Source organism: Sceloporus occidentalis, unplaced genomic scaffold (assembly GCF_023333645.1).
Source record: "Sceloporus occidentalis isolate IW3139 unplaced genomic scaffold, rSceOcc1.0.p SCAF_2, whole genome shotgun sequence".
In the NCBI taxonomy this organism is placed as follows: Eukaryota; Metazoa; Chordata; class Lepidosauria; order Squamata; family Phrynosomatidae; genus Sceloporus; species Sceloporus occidentalis.
This window is the reverse complement of record NW_028316982.1, coordinates 198487615-198512317: the sequence shown is the minus strand read 5'-3', so window position 1 is coordinate 198512317 and position 24703 is coordinate 198487615. Positions and strand designations below refer to the sequence as shown.

The following is a 24703-nucleotide window of genomic DNA, read 5'->3' as shown; positions in this document are numbered from 1 at the left end:
CTCCGCTGGCCGCATCCAGCCCGCGGGCCGGAGGTTGCCGACCCCTGCCCAAGCCTTTCCAAAAGCTGTTCCTGAGGATAGGATGATTACAGTGCGGTAGCGAAATCAGAATTTTCTGGGGTTGCTTTGTTCAAGTGGAAGTGCTTTTCTGTACATGCAAGCCATGGAATCCAAACTATTGTGGCTGGACTCTTACTGGTGTCATAGACATGGACTTTTTACTTTTTGACCATTGTACAATGGACTTACCCAGTTCACAGTTGCCTGAGTGGAGTTCCAGAAGTGTAAGCCTTTCACATGAAGCTTTGTATTCTTAGATGTTGTATCGCTATTTGTCAGTGCCTTCATTGTACCACTTAAATCACTGGGAAAGTAAAAGCAGCCACTCTAGATTCTCTGTTGCATAATGGGACAACAAGCACATTGCCAGAAGGGTGGTATAGCACAACCACCATTTAACTACACAAATGTATATTTACACTATACAAGCATAATGGAGTGTCACAGTTTTCTACACAGTTTTCTATATTACCAGATATGGCCCACTATAATATTCAGAGGCACAGATGGCAGTCTTCAGAGTAGGGCTGTATTTAAAAATATATTTATGATGGGACATGTACATTAAGAATGGAAATAATCACTACACATCCCCATTCAGAAAAAAAGGAGACACAAAAGACTGCAGTAACTATGGGATCATATCATTAACGTCCCCTGCAAGCAAGATTATGCTCAAAATTCTGCAGCACAGACTCCCAACAATATATAGAGTTAGAAATCTTAGAAGTCCAAGCAGGATTCAGAAAAGGAAGAAGTACTAGGGACCATATTGCAAACATATGATGGTTAATGGAGCAAACCAAGGAATTCCAGAGGAAAATCAGTGTGTGCTTCATAGACTACAGCAAAGCTGAATAGTTCATGAAAAGCTATGGAATGCTCTTAAAGGCATGGGAGTGTCACTACATTTGATAGCCCTTATGAGAAACCTGTACAAGACGCTACGGTTAGAACAGAATGTGGAGAGACAGAATAGTTCCTAATTTGAAAAGGGGTCAGGCAAGGCTGCATCCTATCATCCTAATAGTTCCTAATTTGAAAAGGGGTCAGACATGGCTGCATCCTATCATCCTACCAGTTTGTACACAGAAAATATCTTACGAAGAGCAGATCTGAACTCAGAAGTAGGAAGAAGGAACATCAACAATCTAAGATATGTAGATAACATCATACTACCAGTGGAAAACATCATAGACTTAGGACAATTATTAATAAGAAAGTGGCTAGTGATGAACATAAAGCAAACAAAAAATAATGACCATGGAGGATCTGCATAAATTTAACCCAGATAATGAGGAAATCAAAATAGTAAGAGATTCCCATACCTAGGATCAAACATTGATCAGAATGGAGACTGAAGCCAAGAAATCAGAAGAAGACTAGGAATGGGAAGGGCATCCATGAAAGAATTAGATAAAATTCTTAAGTCAAAAGATATACAAATGAGTGCAAAAGTTACAATCATTTTTCCGTTCCCCATGTACAGATGTGAGAGTTGGACAGCAAAGAAATGTGATAGAAAGACAGTCAACTCATTTGAGATGTGGCACTGGAGAAAAGTGCTGAGGACAGCCAAAAAGAGAAATAAATGTGTCCTTCAACAGAGTAAACTTGAGGTCTCCCTGGAAGCTAAGATAGCGAAGGAGGTAATGCTAGGGAAGGTGGAGGGCAGTAGAAAGAGAGGAAGACTGCATGCCAGATGGATGGATTCAATCAGGGAAGCCATAGGCTTGAACCTACAAGACCTAAGCAGAGCAGTGGAGGATAGGGTTGGAGATGTCTCATCCACAGGGTCGCCATGAGTTGGGGCTGACTCAGCAGTAGTTAATAACAACAGGTCCATTAAAGTCAGGCTTTCATACATTTACAATCTTATTTCAACACTAGGGATAGGGATCCAGCTAGGATGCCTTATTTTGGATAACAAAACACCATTTGATCTCCTCTTTTAGATAAGCAGCAACATGCACACCTTTAAAAGAGTCATTATGGAAAGGAAGGATATATTAATGATGCGTTAAATTAGGCACATAAACTAGATGAGGGGAAATGTTGGGAGAGGTATTGACAAAAAGCCCAAATTTATTTAATAGTATCAATTTTAATAGTATCCATTACTTTATAACATCTGTTATTATTATTAGCAGAAGGACATTATCTGAAAAATGATCATTTTATTTATTTATTTAGATGCAAAACCCCTGCTGACTGCAGAGTGGGAAAGTACATATTAAATTGGACAAGTTAATTTCTACTCATATTTGAATAGCATCAAAACAGAGGAAAATAACCTCTCTTCTGTAGGAGATCATTCCACTCATAATGCTGATGTGCTTGATCTAAATACACAAGCGATGGAAAATATATGACCCTATAAATATTGTTGAAGTGTAAATCCAATCCCCATTGTCCATGCTGTTTAGGGCTAATAGGAGTTCAAGGCCATCTTTATATTTTATAATTCCCAAGTGAAATGTATTCGGCTTTGGGATAGAAAAGATATGGCTAAAAGGCCACATTTGGGACCTTCTAGCCATTTCTACAGCCCTTACCCCACCTCATGGTATTCTGGGATTATGTGACCAAAATATATAAAGGAACCAGATTAATGACCTAGTTTAAAAGATAAATGGGGTGGGATGTTCCCTTGTTCTTTCCCTTGATTAAACTGAATATAGTTTTTCAAATTCAATTTGAACAGACTCCCTGACGAAAAGCAGCTGCTATAATTGTTACCTGCAAACATCCAAGCCTTATTGAACAATTTTGAAAATAGCTTGAAGTGTAAATGATCAGCAGTACAGGCTTCACAAGATAAGATCTTCATCAGGAACATTCCATCTGAATAAGTGAAGTCTTTTCCCTGACAAAGGTTTGTTGACAGATTTTACTGCAGATTCACAGTATGTTAGAAGCCTTCACTGCTTCTCATGGGAGTGCTGGTTCAAGCTAAATAAATCTTTAGCTTTGTATTTAAAAAATAAAAATAAAAAGGAAAGTTGTCCACATTGGCTGCTTGCAATTTAAAGTATGATTTTAAAAATTAGGAGCATCACAAACATCACTGCCAACCAAACAGACTACTCTGACAAAAGTTGCCACATGGCCTTCCAATAATGTAATTCTATGACTGAGCCACTCCTTCATTTATCTTAAACAAGTATTTTTGCATGGAGAATCTATGATGTAGCAGCTTAAATAGACTACAGAACAGAGATCATGCAGTCTTTTTTTAAAAAAACAACACTCTATTTTATTTTATTTATTGCTGTTTTAGACCAGCTGATAACTAGGATTCTCTGGAGGATGTACAATAAAGATATATTTCTGATTTGTTCTGCAGATACATAACCACATGGGATGGAGAACACCAAGAAGGCTTCATAGACAATTATCTGAGAGTATTTTGGGTTTGATAAAATGTCAGTAGTTTCACCTAAAGGATCATTATGAAATAGCAGTAGAAGCTGATTGGCCAAGTACTTTAGAGTTTGAGAAAGTTATTTTTGGACTACAGCTCCCAGAATCCTAGCCAGCATTTGCCATGCTGCCTGGAGGATTCTGACAGCTGTTGTTCAAAAAAGTAACACTCCCAAGCCCCATACCTAACTCCAGTCACTGATGCCATTGCTTCTTTTCATTCCACAATGTTCTCAATTTCCTTTGTGGACTGGGAAGGACAGACAACAGTTGTCTATCATTGGGTAAGCTTTATCATCAGAGCCAGACTTGATCCAGGAGTATGACATAACACCAGACAAACAAACTAGGAAATCTAGCTGGATTTGGAGGAGAAAGCTCAGCTCATAAGACATAATTATCTTTGCCAAAGTAGGCAAGAGACATATTAATCAGTCTATTTCTTTTTATATTTGCCACATGCCAGGGGGCAAACTCATTTTGGGAAGAGTATTGAGTCAACTCATTCTCAGTGGGTCCCCCCAAAAATTCTGTTCTTAGACTGGCTTCTTCCAAATCATTTTGCATACTTGAGTGTCACAACAATGGTGCTTCTGTTTTGATCTTTTTTGTCTGTCCATTTGATTCATGCTGTGAATCCTGCCTTTTATTCTTTTTCTGCTGCTGAAGTCTCTCTTCTTTCTTTTGTAGGTAAATAGCCATGTTATCAAAAGAAGCCTTGTAGAGATTTTGGTAGCAGCTCTCTTTGCCAACAGAGCCTATGTAAATGGAAAGAGTAAAGATGAGAGAGTTGCTCTGTAGTTCCTGACACAAACTTTAATTTCTAATCAAGGTGATTTTCACCCTCCCTTTAAAACAAAAAAAAAAAGACTTAACTTTTTAAATTCTGCACGTATCCACTTTCAATAAGCCAGTTTGAGTATTAAGAAGGTGCAGAATGATTTGGAAAGAAGGAATCAGGGAACTAAGGGGCTAAACAGACCGGTGTTAAACACTGGCATCCGGACAGAGTGGGGGCATGGTGTCATGGCAGGGGGCATCATAGCGCTCTGTTGGTGCAGTGTTTAGACACACTGCGCCAAAGGAGCAAGGGCGCCTTTTAGCCAGTGCTAAAAGGAGCGGCATTTTAGCCTTTTTAGAGCCGGCAAAGTGCCAGATCAGGGCTGCAATGTGCGGTGGTCTGTTGAGCCCCTCAGATTCTTTTTTTTAAAATAATAATTAAATTGCCTTATTAAACTAGACCAAGAGTCCAGCATTCTGCCTTGAACAGGGACTGGCCACATATTTTTTAGAAGAGCACAGGAAAGGCATGAGATAATTATTATTAAATGTAATAAATAAATAATTCAATGTGTTACTTTAACATCTGTACACTATCTGAGAGCTTTGTTTCAGACAAGCTGTCTCTGATGATAACACTGAATTTTGAGGAGTAATAGCCATTGAGGACAAAAGTTGCATAAATCTTCATATACATCTTGAGGGCATTTAAACAATTCCCTTGGTTCGTGTCATAGAGGTGGGGATTAGGGAAAGCCCTCACACTTGGTAACTGCAGTGAACTGTCTCACAATTGGTGGAACTAGACAGACTGCCTAAGTATAAACCCCACAGTTGTGGGATAATGGTTGGATTTGGTGACTACAGCAGTGAAATAAAGGGTAGAACACTCATATAAAAAGGGGAGGAACCACAGTGATTAGAAGTTCATTGGGAATCAATAAATCACTGTTTATATTAAAGAAGGATGAATTATTTGACAAAGTATTACTGGGGCTTTCTTTTCAGTGAGAGAAGTTGAGACAAATGTGAATATTCAGAAGATGAACACAGAAATACTTTATACCTGTTTGTTAATCCAGAACCTATCTTTAATGTCTGTAAGACTGTACAATTAATTTGTGAGTTTGCTTGGGCTCCCCCACCTTGTAACTTTGTCACAAACAATGTACCTGTCATTCTAGCAGATTCCCTGAACCATGAAGATACATTAATTGTGAGGTATGGTATGCATCACATGATTTAAACTTATCTGGCAAGATTAATTTTCTTTTAAAGTGTCTTTAATTGGTACTTTGCTCAGCCCCTCAGCTGCTCTGTCACTTGAAAAGAGAAACAGATCTGCCTCTGCAGAGAAGACAATCAGCAAACCCACATATCTATTAGCCCTTCCACTTGGCTGGACAACAGTAAGGCTACACTAGACTTTCTGCTCAGTGACAATTTGTTCAAAATAAAGTTTAAATATCCATTGCCATTGTCAGCATGTCATGATAGAAGAGATACTCTGATCCTTAGAAGAAGCACTACTAAAGCTTGAGCAAGGGGAGTGAGCAAATGAGGAAAAAAGACTGTTAACATTTGGCAATAAAATAATGTAGATAACTACCTTTTCTATAGGGGTAATGATACTAATTAAGCATCTGGAACAGGATTCATCATCCAAGCTCCCTTGTGTTAATTAGCTATAGTAATCACTGTAATCTTAATGGCCCCCTTTCCTCAGCTGCTGATACACTTAGAATCTGTGCATAGCATTTTAATTTGTTATCTAAAAAAAACAAAACGATTCCACTGTTTTCTCACATTATTCAGCTCTTCTTTTGTGGTTCAGTTGGATTTTTATCTCACCAGAGCCCAAAGGCTCAGGGCAATATGTAACAAATGGTATCAGAAAAAGTGCTCCTCTTGTACAAAATTATCTAAAATGACAGATTGCAAGCTTTCTACTCTGAGGGAATCATTACCACACTTACATCTGCTTAGCTGCTTTAGCATTTTTTGCAGGAAATTCTGGGACATGATCAAGAATGTACACTTTACCTGTGCAGAGCAATGGTTAGGTTTGTTGGGCTTAGGAGCAAAACCAATAAACTCCAGTGGCGGCAAATTGCAAAATCTGATAGTGGAAGACAAATTGGAAACTTATACACCATTACAGATTTTCCTCAACTCAGAAACCCTTGAAAAGCTTTGTGAAAATTAATAATCCCAACTGTTGAGATATAAATCCCCACCTAAAATCTTGTCTGCTTCCATTCCCCATCAGCCATTTATATATCTCACATGATTGTTCTGAAAGCTTGATGAACTGTGTTTTTGCTCAGCAATTCCAACCTAAGCAGATCTCAGAAATGGGTTAAATGGAATTCTATCCAATTTCTCAATCACATTCTGCCCCCCCCCCAACAAAAAAACAACAACCCTTAATTCTCTTAAAGCAGAACTCTTAAAGATCACCCTTGATGTAAGCTGTGATGTGCACGCTCTCCAAACCCTTGTCACAAAATGTTCCCTTGACTCTCGAACTGAAGACTCTTACCTTTAAAGACTATCCAGTTGTCTTGTATGTACTTCGACATTTTCATCAATCCTTTCTTATTGGTAGCCGGCTGAAAGAGAATATTTACATACATGTATATTGGAGAAAACACCTTATAAAGCAGAACCCTTTTTATAAAGAAAGCCTTTACCAGAAATCATCACTCCATGCATTTTTTGTGTTCGTCTTGTATATTTCCATCTTATCACAAACAAAAGTAATAGCAAAGAAAAGAATAGACATTTTTCTTATGCTTCCAGTGTCTTTTGTTGACTATTGGGTCATGACCTGACCTTGGGCTGATGCATGTTGACCAACGTGCCAAAATAAAATTAAAAAATGTTTCTAAAGTTTTGAATTGGCAGCTTTTGTTTCATGTTATGAGATATATCAGTACAACACTCCCACTAAGAAGTATATGTGTATATTCTAAAATGCAAGTTTTTGGGCTGACTGGCTCAGGATTCCAAGGGTTAGCTGAAAGGGCCTCTGATCAAATTGTATAGCTAGTGCCCATACAGAACTTCAGTTTCTACCATCAACAGGTTTGCTAAGATTACTGATCAAACTATTGGGATCTAACTGAACACCCACCAAGCAAGGTTCTATCTCTGTCCTAGAATCTGGCCCTGCAATTGGTAAACAATGCATTATAGGAAATGTCACTGAAAGAAATGTCATCTTTGGGGCAACATTGATCGGCTCAGTGCCTCTGTGATGGAATACTAAGACATAGCTGTGTTGGTCTGGAAAATAAGTATGTAAAGGGATCTTGTAGCACCTAAGACACTAACTGAAAGAAAGATGCTGTAAGCATGAGCATTTGTAGACTTGAGTTTACCTCCTCAGATGCATGCACGTAAATTCAAGTCTATGAAAGCTCATGCTACCAGCGTCTTTCTTCTGTGATGACTTTCTTAAGTGAGTGCTTACCTGAAACATTACTACCTTTTGTTAAATAAAGTATTTGGTAATGTCTTCCAGGAAATCCATACAGGCACTTTACTTTAAGACTTTTTTTGTTTTAGAGCTTGTCTACACTGGTGAAAAAACACAAAACTGACCCCTAAGCCAGTGTATTGTCACAATGTATGGCTACTTTCAGGGAGATACCATAGTTTTTGGCCCTTAACCCAACTTTGATGGCAAAAAGGGGGATGTGCCAGCCAGGTCGATGTGAACAATGATGTGGCATCATACCAGTTTCAGCCAGTTGCCTATGGTTGCCATCATGGATGGTCTGGGGCATAATGCTCCAGACTGGCCTTGGATTAAGTGACCAATGTAAATGCACCTTGGGGAATTTCCTGAAATCATACTTATTTTCCTATGTAAGATACTAAAAAGGTACAAGTTGTCCCTTGACAAAAATGTCTAGTCATAACCCACTGTAGGGGGTGGTGCTCATCTCAGTGACTAAACCAAAGAGCCAATGTTGTCCAAAGATGACTCTGGTGGTTATGTGGCCAGCAGGACTGCACCGAATACTGTTACCTTCCAACGAAGTGGTACCTATTTATCTACTTGCTAAGATGCTGAAAGGGAACCTAAATTCAAAGGTACTTTGTTCTTTGGGTGTGGTCTACTTAAAGTATCAAGCACTAACACTGTGTCTACCACCTCTTTCTAATCTGGAGGCATCTTGCTGAAATCATTGGCTAGTTTAGGCCTTGCTCCATTTAAGTTGAAATCAACCCATCTGATATTTTGGCCAGAGAATTTCATTCATTCATTTGCATTCTCAAAATCCTGACCTGACATAGAGGATCTTAGTTAGCATGTCTTTCTTTTCTGTGCACTGTTCCAGCCAGGAGTGCCAACATTCTCTAATTTCTCATGTCCAACAGGACCAAGAGGACGTAACTTCCGTCATCTCTGCAATCTATCCTTCAGGCAATACTTTCTCTGCACAGTGAAGCTCCAAAACTGCCTCCTCTCTGGGGGTGTGCATGCACACATGTGGATTAGAAAAAGTATTATAGGGTCTTTACTTTTGAACTTCTTTCTTTCTCTTATCTCTGCTTTCTCTTAGCAACAAGCTTCACAGCACTTCACTCCAGAACCCCCCTGCCTTGCAAGTTTGCTCATCTGAGTATTATTCTAAATAATTCCCCATTCTAAAGCAACAGCATTATGTTAGATACTTGTTTGTATCATTTTTACAAATTATGAAGCTCCTCAATAGTACTTTCCACACCCCAATGCAATTATCATGTGTGTGTGCGTGCACATATACATATATATGAATGTGTATGTGTACATATTGCTGTGTGCTCAGTAAAGTTCTCCTTTTAGAACATTCAGGGCAAATTTGGGTTAATGAGTCCAATTTACCCAACTGGTGCTATTGGCAAGTCCCTTCTAGATAGAACATGTATGAGTTACAAAGTAACAAATATGACACCTCTCTTTTTCCTAGCTTAAGAGTGTTACTAAATACTGATAACCATGTCAGAAAGCAGTGTTAAGCTGGTACTACTTGACACTGATGGGGAATAACAGAACAGCCCTATCAGAAATTCAACACCTTACGCTGAGTTGAATTACTCAGAAATTCAACACTTTTTCAAAACCAACATGATCCAGCCACAGCCAGCTGTAACAAGAAATCTCCTCTCACCTGCCACTGCCCATCCACAAGTTGGTAGAAGAGAAGAGGTGTGTCCATGTCCTCCTGCAGAACCCAGAGTCCACCTGTGTCCTCAAAGGCAATGCTCCAGCCTTTGTGGTTCAAAGGGATGTGCTGTTTGTCAATGAGGTTCTGAGCACCAGCATCAAGCTGGAAGATGGATACTATTGGAATGCTTTACAGAAAGAACCATGACAATTAGGGCTCTTATTTTTATGGATCAACTTGTATATACTATAATTTCATAGATTCCATTTATTATTCATTTTTTGCACTTTTAAAATGGCTCAGTAACCAATATGTGCTATGTTGTGTATGGACCATTAGAAATAGAAAGTGTTAACAGCAGCACAAACAATAACTGAAGAGGCAAACAACAAAACTGGCAGGAGAGAATAAAACATTTCAGCATGAAAAACCAAATGAAGTGCAAACCTATACATACCCACTCAAAATAAGTCCCAACAAGTTCTGTGAGCTTTCTCCCAATTAAGTGGGATACATCTGCAACCTTAGGAACCTTGTATAAGATAAAACCTGAATTTTACGCAGACTGTCTCCAGTACTGGCCAACACACACACACTCTATGGGCATTCTGCCGTATCTATTGCAGGCTCTGGCAATTTTGTGCGGCTTGAGGACAACATTACCTCTGAGCAATGCATCCCTAAAAAAATATTATTGGCCCGTTACAGACCGCCCAAAAGGGGCAGTCTTGGGCCGCTGCCAGTTGCAGCGTGGAGGAGCTGCAGCAGCCAAACCGCGTGACTCCTCCGCGCTGCAAAAAAGGAGTGCAGAAATCGCACTCCTTCCGGCAACCTGGAAGAGCCGCCGCAAGTGCCAAAGCGCACACTCGCGACAGCTCTTCCGGGTTTAGACGTCCGGACACTGCGCGTCCGTTACGTCAAGATGGCCGCGCCTGTCTGTATAGGGCGCCGCCATCTTGCCGTACGGAATACGCACGAGGGGCAAAGTGCGTCCGGAAGCGCCGCCCCTCGCGCGTATTCCTGGCGCAACGATGGCGCCGCTTAGGCCCGTCTGTAAGGCGCCATTGTTTCCTCCAAATGCCCTCTATGGGGAATGGAGACATTTTCACTATATTCTGAACTCCTCTCCTGGTTGGGGGCGGGGGTCTTTTAGACCCAGAAGAACCCTATTTTTAAAACGGTAGAAAGTGACTCAGAAGTGATTTCCTTTTTTAAAAAAGGCTGTTCCTGGACCTACAGAGGCCAGAGAGAGAAAAAATCCATAGCACAAATGTCCCCCACATATCCTAGTTGAGGGTATTTAGGGGCTATAAGAAATTAAAAAAACATTTTTAACCTATTTAATTTTTTTAATTGTTTGGTAAGGTCCTATTTTGACTAAGCAAAATAGCTATTTCATGACTTAAACATAGGCAGAACTGTTCCTGTTCCAAGTAACAGGTTCTATATCTGTCATTGACACTACAGGCAACCTAACGATGTGAGCATTAATCAGAATCAACAGTAAGCCTTTGCTTCTTGTTGTGTGCCTTTTAAGTCATTTTTGACTGATGGCAACCCTAAGGTGAACCTATCACGGAGAATTCTTAGCAAAATTTATTCAGAGGGGGTTTGCCTTTGCTGTCCTCTGAGGCTCAGTACAATTTGTCCAAGGTCACCCAGTTGGTTTCTATGGCTGAACAAGAATTCAAGCTCTGGTCTCTGGAGTTGTAGACCATCACTCAAACTCCAAATAAACTATACTGGCTCTTCTTTGGTACTCTGTAAATTCAGAGGAGCTTCGTTTTATTCATGCAAAATATCATTATTATGTATAAAGAGAAACGGATGCCCTAGGAGGTCATGATAGCAGAGTTTTCACATCAATTAAGAACTGGCAGAAAATTCAGCAGCCACTAACAGAAATATATTAACCCCTTGCTGCCCCCTTTTAGTAACCTTAATTTTTTTAAAAAAAAAAATAATCCTCTTACCAATCATATAAAACAGCAATGCAACTCTCTTCACAACAGTAAGCTATCCTTAAGACTGTGTATTTCTGAGGAGAAAAATGAGATGCAGTCAGGATATGCAAGGACTTGGAGACATATGGGGAAGCAGATGATGGAATGAGAAAGAACCAGGGGTAGCAAAGAGGAGGTTTTTATATGGAGCTTGAAGGGCGAATTTGGACGTCTTAGCATAGCACTGTAGAGAGTAAGCATGCTGTTTCCCACTGGCTGATCACTCCCACTTGAAGCAAGATCAGGTATGCAAATCACAAACCATCTACAGTTCATTCTACTAAGCATTCACATCATTATCTCACCTTTGCAGGAAGAGCAGATAACAAACCATATCCCATGGTGTCTCTGGGATGTTCTCTAAACCAGCTAGGAACTCATATTCTTGTCTTATTTCACCCGCAATAAAACAGAGAAGAACCTATGGTTTGTTCTTGGATTATACATCTGGCTCACTGGAGGATGAACACTACCATCTGTACTGGACATCACACTAAACTATGGACCAGAAGTCCAGGCTTTGTATAGCCATTTCCAAAGCAAGTGGAAATGATCAGGCAGCATGCTTTACAAAAGCCTCAAACTCCCAACTTCTTATATGATGAGAACTGGGTTAATGTCTAAACGGCAGGAATGTAATCTACTCTCTGTCCATTTTATATATCATTTCAATATTAATATATCAATAGATTTCAATAATCTCAAACCTAATCCTTACTTTAGATTGACTGGAATTTCACTCCAGTAAGCAAGCAGTATGAAAAATACAGACCTTCCACAACAAAGAAAAGCTTTCATATGTCAATATAAATCACATTACCTTCTCATTTCTGGTGGCCTCACATTTATCCAAACTATTCAAGTGACAGCAATAAACTTCCTTCCCACTTTTATACTCCCAGAGCCTCAATGTACAATCCTAAGGGAGTTAAGAAGAAACAGATTATTGTAACTTCTGTGACGGAAAAAGCAACCATAATTTTCATCTATTTTCTCTCTTATGCATATGGTCAATACGTATAACTGACAATCTATTGTGAGACTGCAATGTGTAAAGACAGTGCAGAAATGCAATACATTGTCATATGCTACCTTGTGTACTGTAATGTGTTATTGTATACACAGGGTTCCCACATGTACAACTCTGCTTCGCTACCATCAGCTGAATACAGCCATTGTGGATCCAAAATATCTCTTTGAATGTGTAGTGCAAATTATGTCTGCCTATGTCATTAACAGATGCTAGCCACAGATACATACATGCATATGCTCACTTTGCAGTCAATTTTAAATAGAAAACACTTAGCTGAACACACTTGCAACAATGTGTTTTAAGAACATTTGTTGTGTTTACATTTTGTACTATACTGTAACTACCTGTGGTCAGATACATATCAGAGAGGCAACTGATTCTCCCTGCTCTCCCAGTGGCGTACTCAGCATATTTGATACCTGGAGGGGATTATTTTTTTTAACACCCTTCCTCCTCTTATCTGACAAAATTATTTTCAGTAATAATCATTAACACAAAATAATCCTCAAACACAATTAAAAACTCCAAACGGCCACGCAGAATGATAGAACTAAAATAACTCAAGTCTTTTTTCTTTGTCTTTACAATCATTGTGGTAACATTATTTTGAACCTACTTTTTAGATGCATCTGTTGTTAATATTTTCAAGTAACTGACTTTGCTGTTCTGTAAATGCTGCCACACTTTCACTTTGCAGCTAAGCTTTGAGTGCTCAGCACTATAAAGTGGTATAGAAATGTAAGTGCTATTGCTATTGATTATGCAGGATTAAAAAAGACTGAATGAGTCAGAGAGTAAAGAAACTAAATGTGCACACACCCCACACACATAAATAAAACACTGTTAGCCCTCAAATCTCCCACCACAGGCCCTCTTCCTTTCTTCACCATTTCTCCTTCTAATCTCTTTCAGCTTCCTGTTCAATGGGTCCATGCCTCAGTTTCCTCCCAGCAAGGGACAATGCCATTGCTGCTGTTTGGGTGCATTGCAATATTGCCATAGATGTTGCTTCTGTTTTCTCACACAACAGCAGAAGTTTCACTCATGAATGTATGCTCTCAGGACATCCCATTCCTTTACCAAAGACTTGTTTAATCTGCCTTGAGAGTGTGTGTAGCAGTGTGCTTTTTGTCCCATGTAAAGGTCCTATTGAGCTCAGTCTCTCAGAGGTGTGGGGGGAGAGGGTTGCCTGAGTGGAGCAGATGTAAGAATAGAAGAGGGACAGGGATTGTTTTCCATTAGATGATAATAGAAACAAGAAGGTGTAGTAGAAAGAGACGGGAACATGGTTGGAAATGCTGAATGTTACCATTATGCCCCTATTTGATTTCCACTCATCTTTGCTCCACCATCCTGTATCCCAAAACTGTGGCCTCATCAGGCACATTATTTAAAACGCATAAATAAATAAGCACGCGAGGGAAAGTGTAGAACAGAGAAGGAGAACTCAGGCCAATTTGTTACTGATACCACATGGTCAGGTTAAGGAAAGGTAAGTTTAAGTCAAGTGGCGGAGAGACTTTACTTAAACTGGAGCCGGAAGGGCCTGGGTAGCATCTTTTCTAACCTAAGTTGTGTCATGACATGGTGTTGCTCTAGGTGTCCATGGGAACAATGTACCTCTTCAATTTCTGCACCTGAATTAGACGGCACCCACAGCACCCTCCATTAGTATACTATTGCCCTAAACAATCCCAGACTTCTCAGAAAAGTGGTGAGACAGGATGCACAAAAAATCATATTGTACTCCCTAGAAGGAGAAAAATGCATTTTCATAAAAAGCTTGCTAAAATTTCAGATGTATATAGTCTTAGACTTCATACATACCCCAGAAGCTGATAAGAGAAGATCTGGATAGTTGGGAATTACAAATATTCTGCTGACAAATCTAAGGAAAAAAAAATGGAAAAATACAAGATTTTCAGAGGCAGAGGTATCAAAATGTAACATCCTTGACACATCACCATAGCAACACAGATGGCGTCACACTGGATTGGTTAAGCATCTTATCTTTTGTACAGAAAGGGAAAAGCCCTGTAGATGAATGCAATTCCTGTGGTAACAAGGGTTACACTGGCTTCTGACTTGCTCCAAGGCACAGATAGATTCATTTAAGCATGTCTGTAATTAAATTCAGCTAGAAAAGATTGACTTAATTTTTTTGTTTTCTTTCACAGATTTTCTCTCCTGGCAAAGTTAGCTCAAATAATGGGAAATAGAGCTACATGTGCAGCCTGGTTAACAAAGAGCACAAGTATGAAAGCTTTACATGGATTCCTTCCTCTTCCTAGTCCCTTCTAAACCCTTATACCCTCATTTGTTTAAGTGAGGAGACCTCTGAAACTTAAACAACAAGAACATATGGGGAACATATGTCTCCCACGAGACATTCTTAAAATAAAACTCTCATCAGACCTCACCACTGGTCTGATAAGAGTTGCAGTCCAACAATATCTAGAGGGCCATATGATGGAGGCTTTCATCAAACAATGACCCAGTCTCCTGCAGTAGCTCTCTGCACAGAGTGGGGATGGAGAAGGGTACCCAACTGCACACAAACACAAGAGGAGGAATTCAAGCAAACTCTGTGTGATGGCTGCCTGTGTGCGCAAGCCATAATACAAAGGGACACTGAAAACCCAATAGACAGAGAAACACAAAGGTGGTGTGGTTGGTTTTTTTTAAATGAAATTGTAATTAAGGAGTTTTACAATACAGACAGCATATTGATGTAGGCAGAGAGAGAGAGAGATACAGATTCAATTTGTGTAAAACAATAATTTGAGAATCAAGTTTTGTATCATTCTACAATTCTTCACACATTGTTCAACAAAGCCAGAGAGAGCTAAGCACCATAGGACAGCAAACTGAATAGTAGACCCCCATTTTATTCCATAATCTGATTTGAGTGTGGAGTTCAAGCATCATCTCATTGTAGATCTGTGATTAATCAGAATGGCTGGCTACCATAACTGGCCAGCTCTTACCAAAGTGTTTTCTTTTGACTGTCAAAAGTGCCTATTAACTGACAATATTGCTGTTTACAAACCAGATTAGAGGGACCAGAATCTAAACAATAAAGAAGCAAATGGAAATATTATTTCAGTGGGAGACACGTAGTGCTTAACAAAATTTATCCAGTGAGAATAGATCAGGACACCAATTGTTAGGAATATTGATCTCATCAATGTCTATATGGCCTCTGACATCTCATGATGTATTCAAGTGGAGAACACAACAGATTCAACAAAATACTTTAAAGCATTTAAAATAATAAAATTCAAATCTCAGTGATGTGTGTATCCCTAGAAATGGGGAAAATAAATTCCTATGCTTTGAGGGCTGGGAACAAATGGCCACAAAGCTGAAAAGATGGGGAACAGATTAGTGTGTGTACACAGAGACATATGACAAAGGACTAGTAGCTGTCTTTCAGAGCAGAACACAGAGCCCTGGATTGTTGAGTTTTTGGCCCTTCATTTATTTTAACTACAACTCCCCAAATTCCTTATCATTTGGCACATTGGCTAGTGCTGATGGGTCTGAGAGGACAACCATTTGATGGGTTAAAAGGTTTCCCTTCCTCGACATAGTCAGGAGATGGGATCCTTATTCACAAGACTCTTTTCTAAAACCACAGTTTCAAGTGATTGTTGTTTGACCAGGCTCTGGAAAAAGCAGGCAGTAACAGGCAGATGTGGGAGAGCAGGAACAACTCAAGAAACAGCATTTTATTTCTAGTCTTCTGCATGCTACTCTGTGCCTCTATATGCAGATGCTTTTGAAGTTAGGAACCACTCCAACATGGGACCTCCCAAGTGGGTGAGTTGCTGTTCTCTAACATTGTCTCCCAATTACCCACTTGTTCTCCCCCCCCAAAAAAATGTGAACTGTCTTAGCAACTCAATCCACTGGGGATGAGGGTGAGGAGAGGAACAGTTGCTGTGTTGCTCCCAGACTTTAGAATACCTTCCCCTCAGCACTGTCATTCCTGCTGCCTTCAGAAGGGCATAAAGATACTTCCCCCCAAAAAAAAATCTGGCCTTTTAATTATTGTGTTGACTTTAGTGGTTTTAATGTTTAAATTGATTTTAGTGATCTCTGTTAGCTGCCCTGAGTGTTTTTTTAAAGAAAGAAAATAGTAAAATATAATTAATTAATTAGACAAAATCAAAGGTACAACGGATATAATGGCACATCAGGGCCTAACGCTTTGGTCCCAGAAGAAGAAATAATCTGAAAAGCCTGCATAAATAAATCTGTCCAATCTCATTGTGAAATATCACAGTAAGAGAAAATGTATAGTCCCCTTAAATAGCTTATTTTGAGGAAATTGTTAGGAACCTTAACATGCAACACTGGTATTAAATATGCTTTTGCACTTCCACCTCCAATCACTCCTCTCTTGCAAAATAAAAAGCTCTTTCCTTTCATCCACATTAGAGGGTTTCTATAGCTACACTTACTCTCTGTGTCCCAGGCAGAAGGACACAATGTTATGTGGCGCTTTAGTCAAACTAACTCGTATCTTCTCATCACGGTCAGCAGTTATGATATACTGGTCATTGGGACTCAGCGCCTAATGAGGCAACACAAAAGTCACCATGAAACAGTCAGTGAGACTTTGAAACATACAAATATCTAAAATAATCATACTTAACTATACGTTTTTTGTTGTTGCAAGTTTCACACTGACAGTCTTGGAAACACATTCACCTTTCAACAATTTTACAACCCCTCTGTTCACATCTGCCTATGAAAATTTGTAACACACAAAGGGTCTGCAAACATTTTACTACAGGTATACCTCAGTTAACAATTTATTCCTGGACACTACTTCTTTAACAGGAAATTTGGCACCAGAGGCAGAAATAACTGGGAAAGAATAGGGATAGATTCCTATACCATAAAAAAGGAAAAGCAGTTCAATATGTTTCACTGAAATTTTTATCTGAAATTAACAGTATGTATATGTGAAATGAAACAACCAGACCAGGTCAGCCTTGCATAAGTAAAAAAACATTTTGGACCTTCTACAGACCACTTGAAAATTTCTTCAAAAATCCATTCAGGGATGACATTTTCTTTCACCAGTCTCCACTGTTGTTATGATTTCATTTTGATGTCCAGACTCATAAGTGTATGCTTTTTTTAAAAAAAACAACATACCTTCTCCCTTTCTTTCTATTTAGCTGTTAACTCTTGCAAAGTAAGGGATTCTAGAGATCTCTTCTGTTGCTTTGCCTGCTGTAGGCAAGCGTACATGACTAGAGTAGGGTTGGATGAGAAATATCCCATTCTTTCCCCCCTCATGGTTTATTGCAGACATACTGCTGCAACCTTACAACTGAATGACTGTGTTTCTCCAGTTCTTAACCACCTTCCCAAAGCTAAAACTTCAAACTATATAGGAGCATAGAAAAGGAAAAAGGAGAGGGTGGGGGCTCAGAAAAAAGATTTAGGCTGGAACAGACCATAACAAAAAGCCATCTTCCAGTCAGATTGGGGGTGTGGCGAACTGATGACGCACCCCCCCAAGATGCTTCAATCCTCCCAACTGCCCATACATGGGCGGCTTCCAGGTGCTCTGGTGGCAAAGTTTACACGCCGCTGGAGCACCTGTTTGCTACTCCTTTTTTAGGCAGCTTCATGGTGGATTGGGGCCACGGCGTGTGCTTACCACAGCACCAATCTGGCTTTGGCGGGGGCGGCTTGAAGCTGCCTCTTTGGGGCAGTCTGTTTTGCCCCTTTGAAAAAAGAAGCTCTTTTGTCAGAGGGTTTTTTAACTGAAGCATGCCTGTAATTTACAAGCCCACATCACTAGAGGTTATACTTGCTCTGAGCAGTTGTTTAAGCTGCTTTGAGTCCCATCTGGTGGAAAGATAGGATAAAAATCAAATAAATAAATTTAACAAGTCTTCCCCACAAACATTTTAAAAAAAGAAAGGAGAACGTGTGGCCTTTCAGATATTGCTGTGTGCCTTCAAGTCATTTCTGACTTATGGCAATCCTAAAATGAACTTATCACGGGGTTTTCTTGGCAAGGTTTGTTCAGAGGGGGTTTTGCCTTTGCCTTCTTCTGAGGCTGAGAGAGATGGCTTAGCCAAGGTCACCCAGTGGGTTTACATGGTCAAGTGGGAATTCAAACACCAGTCTTCAAAGTCAAAGTCTAATAAACCACTACACCACACTGGCAATCCCTTACGATATAACTTGATTTCAATCTCCATAAACCTTCAGTCTTAATTATGCTGCAGGGAATTGTAATCCAACTGCATCAAGAGGGCCACATATTCCTCACCCCAGCATTAAAACATGGCTGAATGTATGCTTCAAGCTGCAGTAAGAGACCTGGATCAGTATTTTTAAAAAAATGGTGCACAAGCCTAATAATAGTGTTGATGAACTGCATCAAAAACAAGGAACTGAAATCTCTGGAACAGGTTTACAAACCAAGCACTTGTTTACTTTGAAATAAATTCCAGTGAGTGCAATGGGATTTCCTACATGAATGCTTGGAAATGGGCTGTATCTTTATTTTAAAATATATACAGAGGCAGAGTTAAGTTACCATGATAAGCACATTTATCCTGAATTCAGGCTATTAATGCAATAGGACTTTAAGTAAAATACTCTCAAGCAGCAATCTTGAATGGCTCAGCATAGTGTAGTAGTTCTGTATGCCATTTACCACCACCCCCAGAACAACCAGATTGCTGCTAAAACCACATACCTTAAGGCCACTTATGTCTGGAGGAGAGTAGGAGTTTGCAGAAGTGCCAGACATGAAACTGTTGCATCTTCCACTGCGGTCTGCTGTGGTCTCAGTAGCTGATGCAATCATTTTGTGTCTGGGTATGGGTATGTAGCCAGATGTTTCTGTGATCCCTGATCCACTAATCCAGGAATGGAACGGTCATGTGGGCGGGCTTCAGTGTCCCTACACTAGGTCTAGGGAGGAAGGACTTTGGGGCCTGCTCGGGGAGAAAGGCAATATCAACTTCCAAAGCAACAAAAAATAGACACAACTTGCATACATACCACATCCAACAGAAGAGACAAGTGCCCAAGTTCAACTGTTCCTGGGTTTTCTGGTTCTGTGATAGAGTAAGAATAGACATCCCCAGATTTGTCAGCAACCAGAATTTTATCTTCTGCTGCTGTTATAATCAGGGACGTACATCTTCTAATGACAGATCTAAGAAGAAGAATTGGCACAATTAGACTGCCCTTTGAAAGGGCAGACTTTAATATTAGGTCATCTTTGCACATCAATATCTAACTGATCACTTAATTTGTGTTTGCGAAAACATTGTCCTATACGTTATGTGTGTGAAGATATTCAGCAATTGAAAAAAAATTGACAATTTTATTTATTTGATTTATATCCCTTTGTTCTCCCAGAACTGGGACCCAAGATGCCTCATAAGATTAAACTACAACAGTTAAAGACAGATAGCAAGTGAAGACTAAACAGAGAAGTTAATTATTAGAAGACATTAAACAAAATATAATGTATGGATTTTAATTCAACTGTCCATAAAGTCTTGAAAAAACAATTTGAAAGCACGTCTATTAAAAAGCGTGACAGTAAACTATTAAAACTTTCTTCCTCAGGAACTAGTCAATTTCCAATAGCCCACTTTCACAAAAAGGTTATTGCCTTCTGGCAGAAGGACAATGTACAGATATAGTTTAAAAGATGCTTCCCCAATCAGGCACCCTCCAAATGTGTTGAGACTACAATTCTCATCAAGCTGGTTTGGACGACAGAAGCTGTAGTCCAACAGACCTGGAAAATGTCAAATCAGGGAAGGCTGGAGTAGAACAAACCTACTGCCATCATCAAAAAATACTTTATACTGGCATGGGTGTGGGGAGGGAGGAGGTATCAAGTGACTATCACAACTCAGATTGCTACTTCAGGTATAGTTCTGAAGCCATCCACATTTAGAAAGCAGCTTGCAATGCAGCTCCAAGAACTTACTTCTTACACTTCTACTCTGGGCTTCAGCCACAGCTCTCAGAGCAACTTATGATGAAGACATAAAATAGGTATCAGGTCAACAAACAACCCAGAGCAAGCAGCTAAAACAAATGTAAACTTTTTTTTTCTTGAATTTATTTAGCTTTCATAAATTCACACCTAAAATCCTGTTCAATTTAAAGCATTTGGTGAACTGAGAAAGAAATTAACTGTGAGGCACTGTTAGACGTGGGTCAGGGAGAACTCAATGACCTGGACATTCACAGTCTCATGCTAACCTGTTTCATAGGATGGTTCTGAAAATAAAAAAGATGGGAGTCAACATTGTGGAGTCCTTCAGACAGAAGAAAGCTGCCCCACATAGGTCCAATCCAGCAGGCAGGCACCTATGCACAATAAATGCCACGTGATAAAAAGCAAAAGCCTTGGAGATTTATTTATTTATTTTGTATCCCATCTTTCTCATGAGATGGGATTCAAGGCAGCTTACGATAATTTTTAAAACGATCAAGTTGAAATATTGGAGGAGGGAGTTTGGGTAGAGATCTTCCTTTGGTTACAAATATGAAAATAAGCAAACAAAGAAAGTACAACATAGTTACGCTATGGTGTAAAACACAGTGCAGAAATAATCCAGTTTGAGACTGTTTTAATTGCCCCGGCTCAGTGTTAGGGAATCCTGGGAATTGTAGTTTATTGTGACAGAGAAGGCTAAATGTCTCACAAAACTACAGTTTCCAGAATTCCATGGCACTGAGCCATGGCAATTAAAGCAGTCTCAGACTGGATTGTTTCTACAGTGTGTTTTGGACCTCTATAAATCCTTGACACAGGAGAGCAAGAGGCCAGGTGATATTATTTTCACATGCACAGTGAATACAACTATCTCTGGTCAGTTGCAAGAAATTATTTTTAAAAATCAGAAGTCTTAAAACCTGTTCTTACTGTTCTCATAGGATACAAATATTTCTCACATGCTTTTCTGTCCATACCTTATACTAAGACATTCCCAAGCAGGCTTTGCACGGAAAAGAATCAGTTGTTTGTTGTCATCAGTCAAAACAAAATATGTTCCTGATGTAGAAAATGCACAGGCAAGGATATCATGACTTGTTTTACCTGCTGATTTTCCATCTTCTCTAAAAAATAAAAAGGGGGAGAGAAGAAATTGCTTCAAAACCTAATCATTTAAAGTGAAATTAGCACCAAATGCCAAGAGCAGGAACTGCTGTAAATAGATTTATCAAGACTACATACTGTTTAGTACAGTACCAGTACCATCAAATAGCCAATATACTACTGAATTACGTTTTCTATAATTTCCATTAGTGTGCCATAAACTGAGAAAAAAACAATTCAGAAAAACAATACAAGTGATTCTTCGTACTTTACCTAACATACCTTAGAAAGCTAGTAAAGTTTCCCTCTCACTTACATCCAAAAACACTAGCAGAGGTAAGTGTCAGTTTCCTCACAACGGGCGCGTCTGGATTAATGATAGCAATGAAGATTATATTCCAAGTAAAGCAGATTTTTGACATTCTCACCCTTGATTTTCCTGAGGATTCTTGCTGGCAGTAGCAGCACAGTCATAAACAAAAAGATCATCACTGCTGGAAATTAAAAAAAAAGATGTAACGGATCAATATTTTCCTAAGGGACAACATCATTTATGCTGCACTGCATCTCATCACTTCTCATACTTCTGTAACTTTTTAAACCAAAAGCTCCCAAATTAATCATCTACTCTTATCTTTTAATGTAACATCAATAATGCAACTTGGAAAACAGCAGGGCACCTGTGAACACACTTGCCATTTCCTAAACCATACTGTTAGTTTTGACTAGGGGAGAACTACAGGTTGAGTCTCCCTTATCTGGAATCCCAAAATCCAAAATGTTCATACAATCAACACTTTTTTTCCATAGGTGGCTGACACAGTGACACTTCTGCTTTCTGATGGTTCAGTGTACACAAACTTGTATAAAATCAGCTTCAGGCTATGTGTACAGTGTACCCAAAACATAAATGAATTCTGACACACAGCCTCAGCCATCTTGGCCAACAGTCTGGGATTCTGGGAGCTGAAGTCCAAAATCCCTTAAAGAGCAGTTGGGGGACCACTGAGTTAGTATAAGGGCACACTGATTCTGATTGATTACTCCAGGCCTGGAGGGTCATGTTAGAGCAGTGGTTCCCCAAACTGTGCCCTTTAAGGGATTTTGGACTTCAGCTCCCAGAATCCCAGGATATTGACCAACATGGCTGAGGCTTCTGGGAAATGAAGTCCAAAATCTCTTAAAGGGTACAGTTTGGGGAAATTAAGGTCCAAAACTCACTGCAGGAATAATCCTGTTTGAGAATGATTTCACTGCCCTGGGTCAATGCTAGGGAATTCTGGGAACTGTAGTTTTGTGAGACAGCTCTGGGCCCCACAATAAACTCCAACTCCCAGAATTCTATAGCCTTGAGCCAGAAGAGAGTTAAAGCTGGGCCAACCCGGGTTATTTGTCCAGTGTGGATGCAGCCCGTGATGATGATGATACCAGTGTAGCCTTATGCCTCTTCCCTCCTCACCTGGGCTCTTTATAGCCGGCAGCCAAGAGCCGAGTCCCGCCGGTGAGGATCATCAGGTCTCCGCAGATCTCCAGCCCTGGAAGAGGACTCACTGCCCCTGGAGCCTCCATGGCCCCAGCCTAGGTCCCACGTGGGAGACACAGAAGAACCCTCTCCACTGTCGCCGGAAGAGTGACGTCACGAGGCAGGCTGCGGCGGGAGATGACGTCAGAAAGGCCCTGCCCTGCTCTGACTGCCATAGACATAAACATAGATCCAGTAACACTCAAACCGTGATACCTTTATGGGGCCAACCAAAATGCACCAATTACATGTGGCAAGCTTTCAAAGTCACACTGGCTAAATCTTCACCAGGCAAATAGGAGAAAGGCATTGAAGGATGTTAGTCACAGGCCTGCCTTTTGCTGTTTCTGGCCTTAGTTCAGATAGTAGGGAGGGCTATCTGCAAGCTGGCACTTCCCCCTTTTTTGGCCATGGGGTCACTGGTAATAATAATATTATTATTATAATAATAATACACTCATCCCTCCATATTTGTGGCTTTGATATTTGTGGATTTGATTATTCATGGATTTAATTAATATGTTCTCTCTAGGAATATCTAGGTCCTCCACTGCAACTCTGTGATCAAGTTTAACTACAAGTTGCACTGAAAGACTTGGAGATTCCTAGAGAGAATACTCTGCTAGGCATTTGTAGCTCCTCCAGTGCCATTCTATGGCCAGTGTATGTTGGACATTGACTACAGAGTTGCCCTGGAGGACCTAGAGATTCCTAGAGAGGTGTCCTCTCAGGTAAAAACAGTGTTTTGGTTATTTGCAGTTTTTCCATATTCACAGGGGTCTTGTGCCCCTAACCCTAGCGAATACGGAGGGACAAGTGTAATAATAATAAAATTGATTTCTATCCCGCTTCTCTGTTTACAAACAATCAGAGCAGCTTACATAAAAATTCCAGTAACAACTTCTTGCAATTCCCTCCCCCGCCCTTAAAATAACAATTACACAAACAATAATTTAAATAATCTGTAAACAGACCATAATTTAAAACATCCTAAAATAAACTCCTAAAAATATTTTTTTAAAACAACAAACTTTCCATCTGGGCAAGGGTGAGAGTGGGAATAACTCCATTTCTATGGCCAGGGTTTTCCTATTTGGGAAAGGCCTGCCGGAAGAGATCCGTCTTCTTGACAGCCTTTTAAAAGCTATCTAAGCTGGTAATATGACAGTGGGTTTTCAAAGTCAAGGAAATTTAATGTCCATTTGCAATTCCAAGAAGAATCCTGTCTCCTTTCTTTGTGAAGCCACAGGCTCCTATGTAGGTAGAGAACACTGAATTTCTCAAAAAGTCTTCAGGTTTTGCATCAGGAAAACTTTAGGTGGTGTAGAGGCAAAGCATGCCAATCAGTCCCAATATTAGGGGGGGAAATTGCTTTACCTGTTTACCTGCAAATAGCCCTCTCTACCATCAGATCGGAGATCAGAAACAGCAAAATGCAGGCCTGTTTGCCTGATGAAGGTTTAGCCAGTGTGACTTTGAAAGCTTGCAACATGCTACTGTGCATTTTGGTTATGCAAATAAAGGTATCGTTGTGAAGTCGAAGGCTTTCATGGCCAGCATCCATAGATTTTTGTGGGTGTTTCGGGCTATATGGCCATGTTCTAGAAGAACTTATTC

General features: G+C 39.9%; 1 protein-coding gene across 2 annotated transcripts; it reads right to left on the bottom strand.

The window, feature by feature from the left end:
* Nucleotides 1-2252: 2252 nt before the first annotated feature.
* Nucleotides 2253-23176, bottom strand: WDR4 (WDR4 tRNA N7-guanosine methyltransferase non-catalytic subunit). Of its 2 annotated transcripts, none has more exons than XM_089511961.1 (11): nt 23024-23176; nt 21993-22055; nt 21438-21584; nt 19500-19656; nt 16925-17037; nt 14286-14346; nt 12246-12344; nt 11396-11460; nt 9426-9609; nt 6806-6875; nt 2253-4241 (listed from the first exon to the last, which is right to left on the bottom strand). In XM_089511961.1, the coding sequence occupies exons 1-11, from the start codon at nt 23131-23133 to the stop codon at nt 4060-4062; spliced, it is 1251 nt and encodes a 416-aa protein (XP_089368087.1). In that variant the 5' UTR covers nt 23134-23176; the 3' UTR covers nt 2253-4059. The 2 variants fall into 2 exon arrangements, with proteins under 2 accessions (XP_089368087.1, XP_089368086.1); XM_089511960.1 differs by having other exon boundaries at nt 2254-4241; nt 21993-22058.
* Nucleotides 23177-24703: the final 1527 nt, after the last annotated feature.

Excerpts from the sequence above, each read along its gene's own strand:
- WDR4 (XM_089511960.1), bottom strand. The coding sequence starts at position 23,133 with ATGGAGGCTCCAGGGGCAGTGAGTCCTCTTCCAGGGCTGGAGATCTGC. Across the intron at positions 12,345-14,285 it reads TTCTCTTATCAGCTTCTGGG|GATTGTACATTGAGGCTCTG; the intron begins GTATGTATGAAG and ends TAACTCCCTTAG. Across the intron at positions 9,610-11,395 it reads ATTGCTGTTTTATATGATTG|CATTCCAATAGTATCCATCT; the intron begins GTAAGAGGATTA and ends CTTTCTGTAAAG.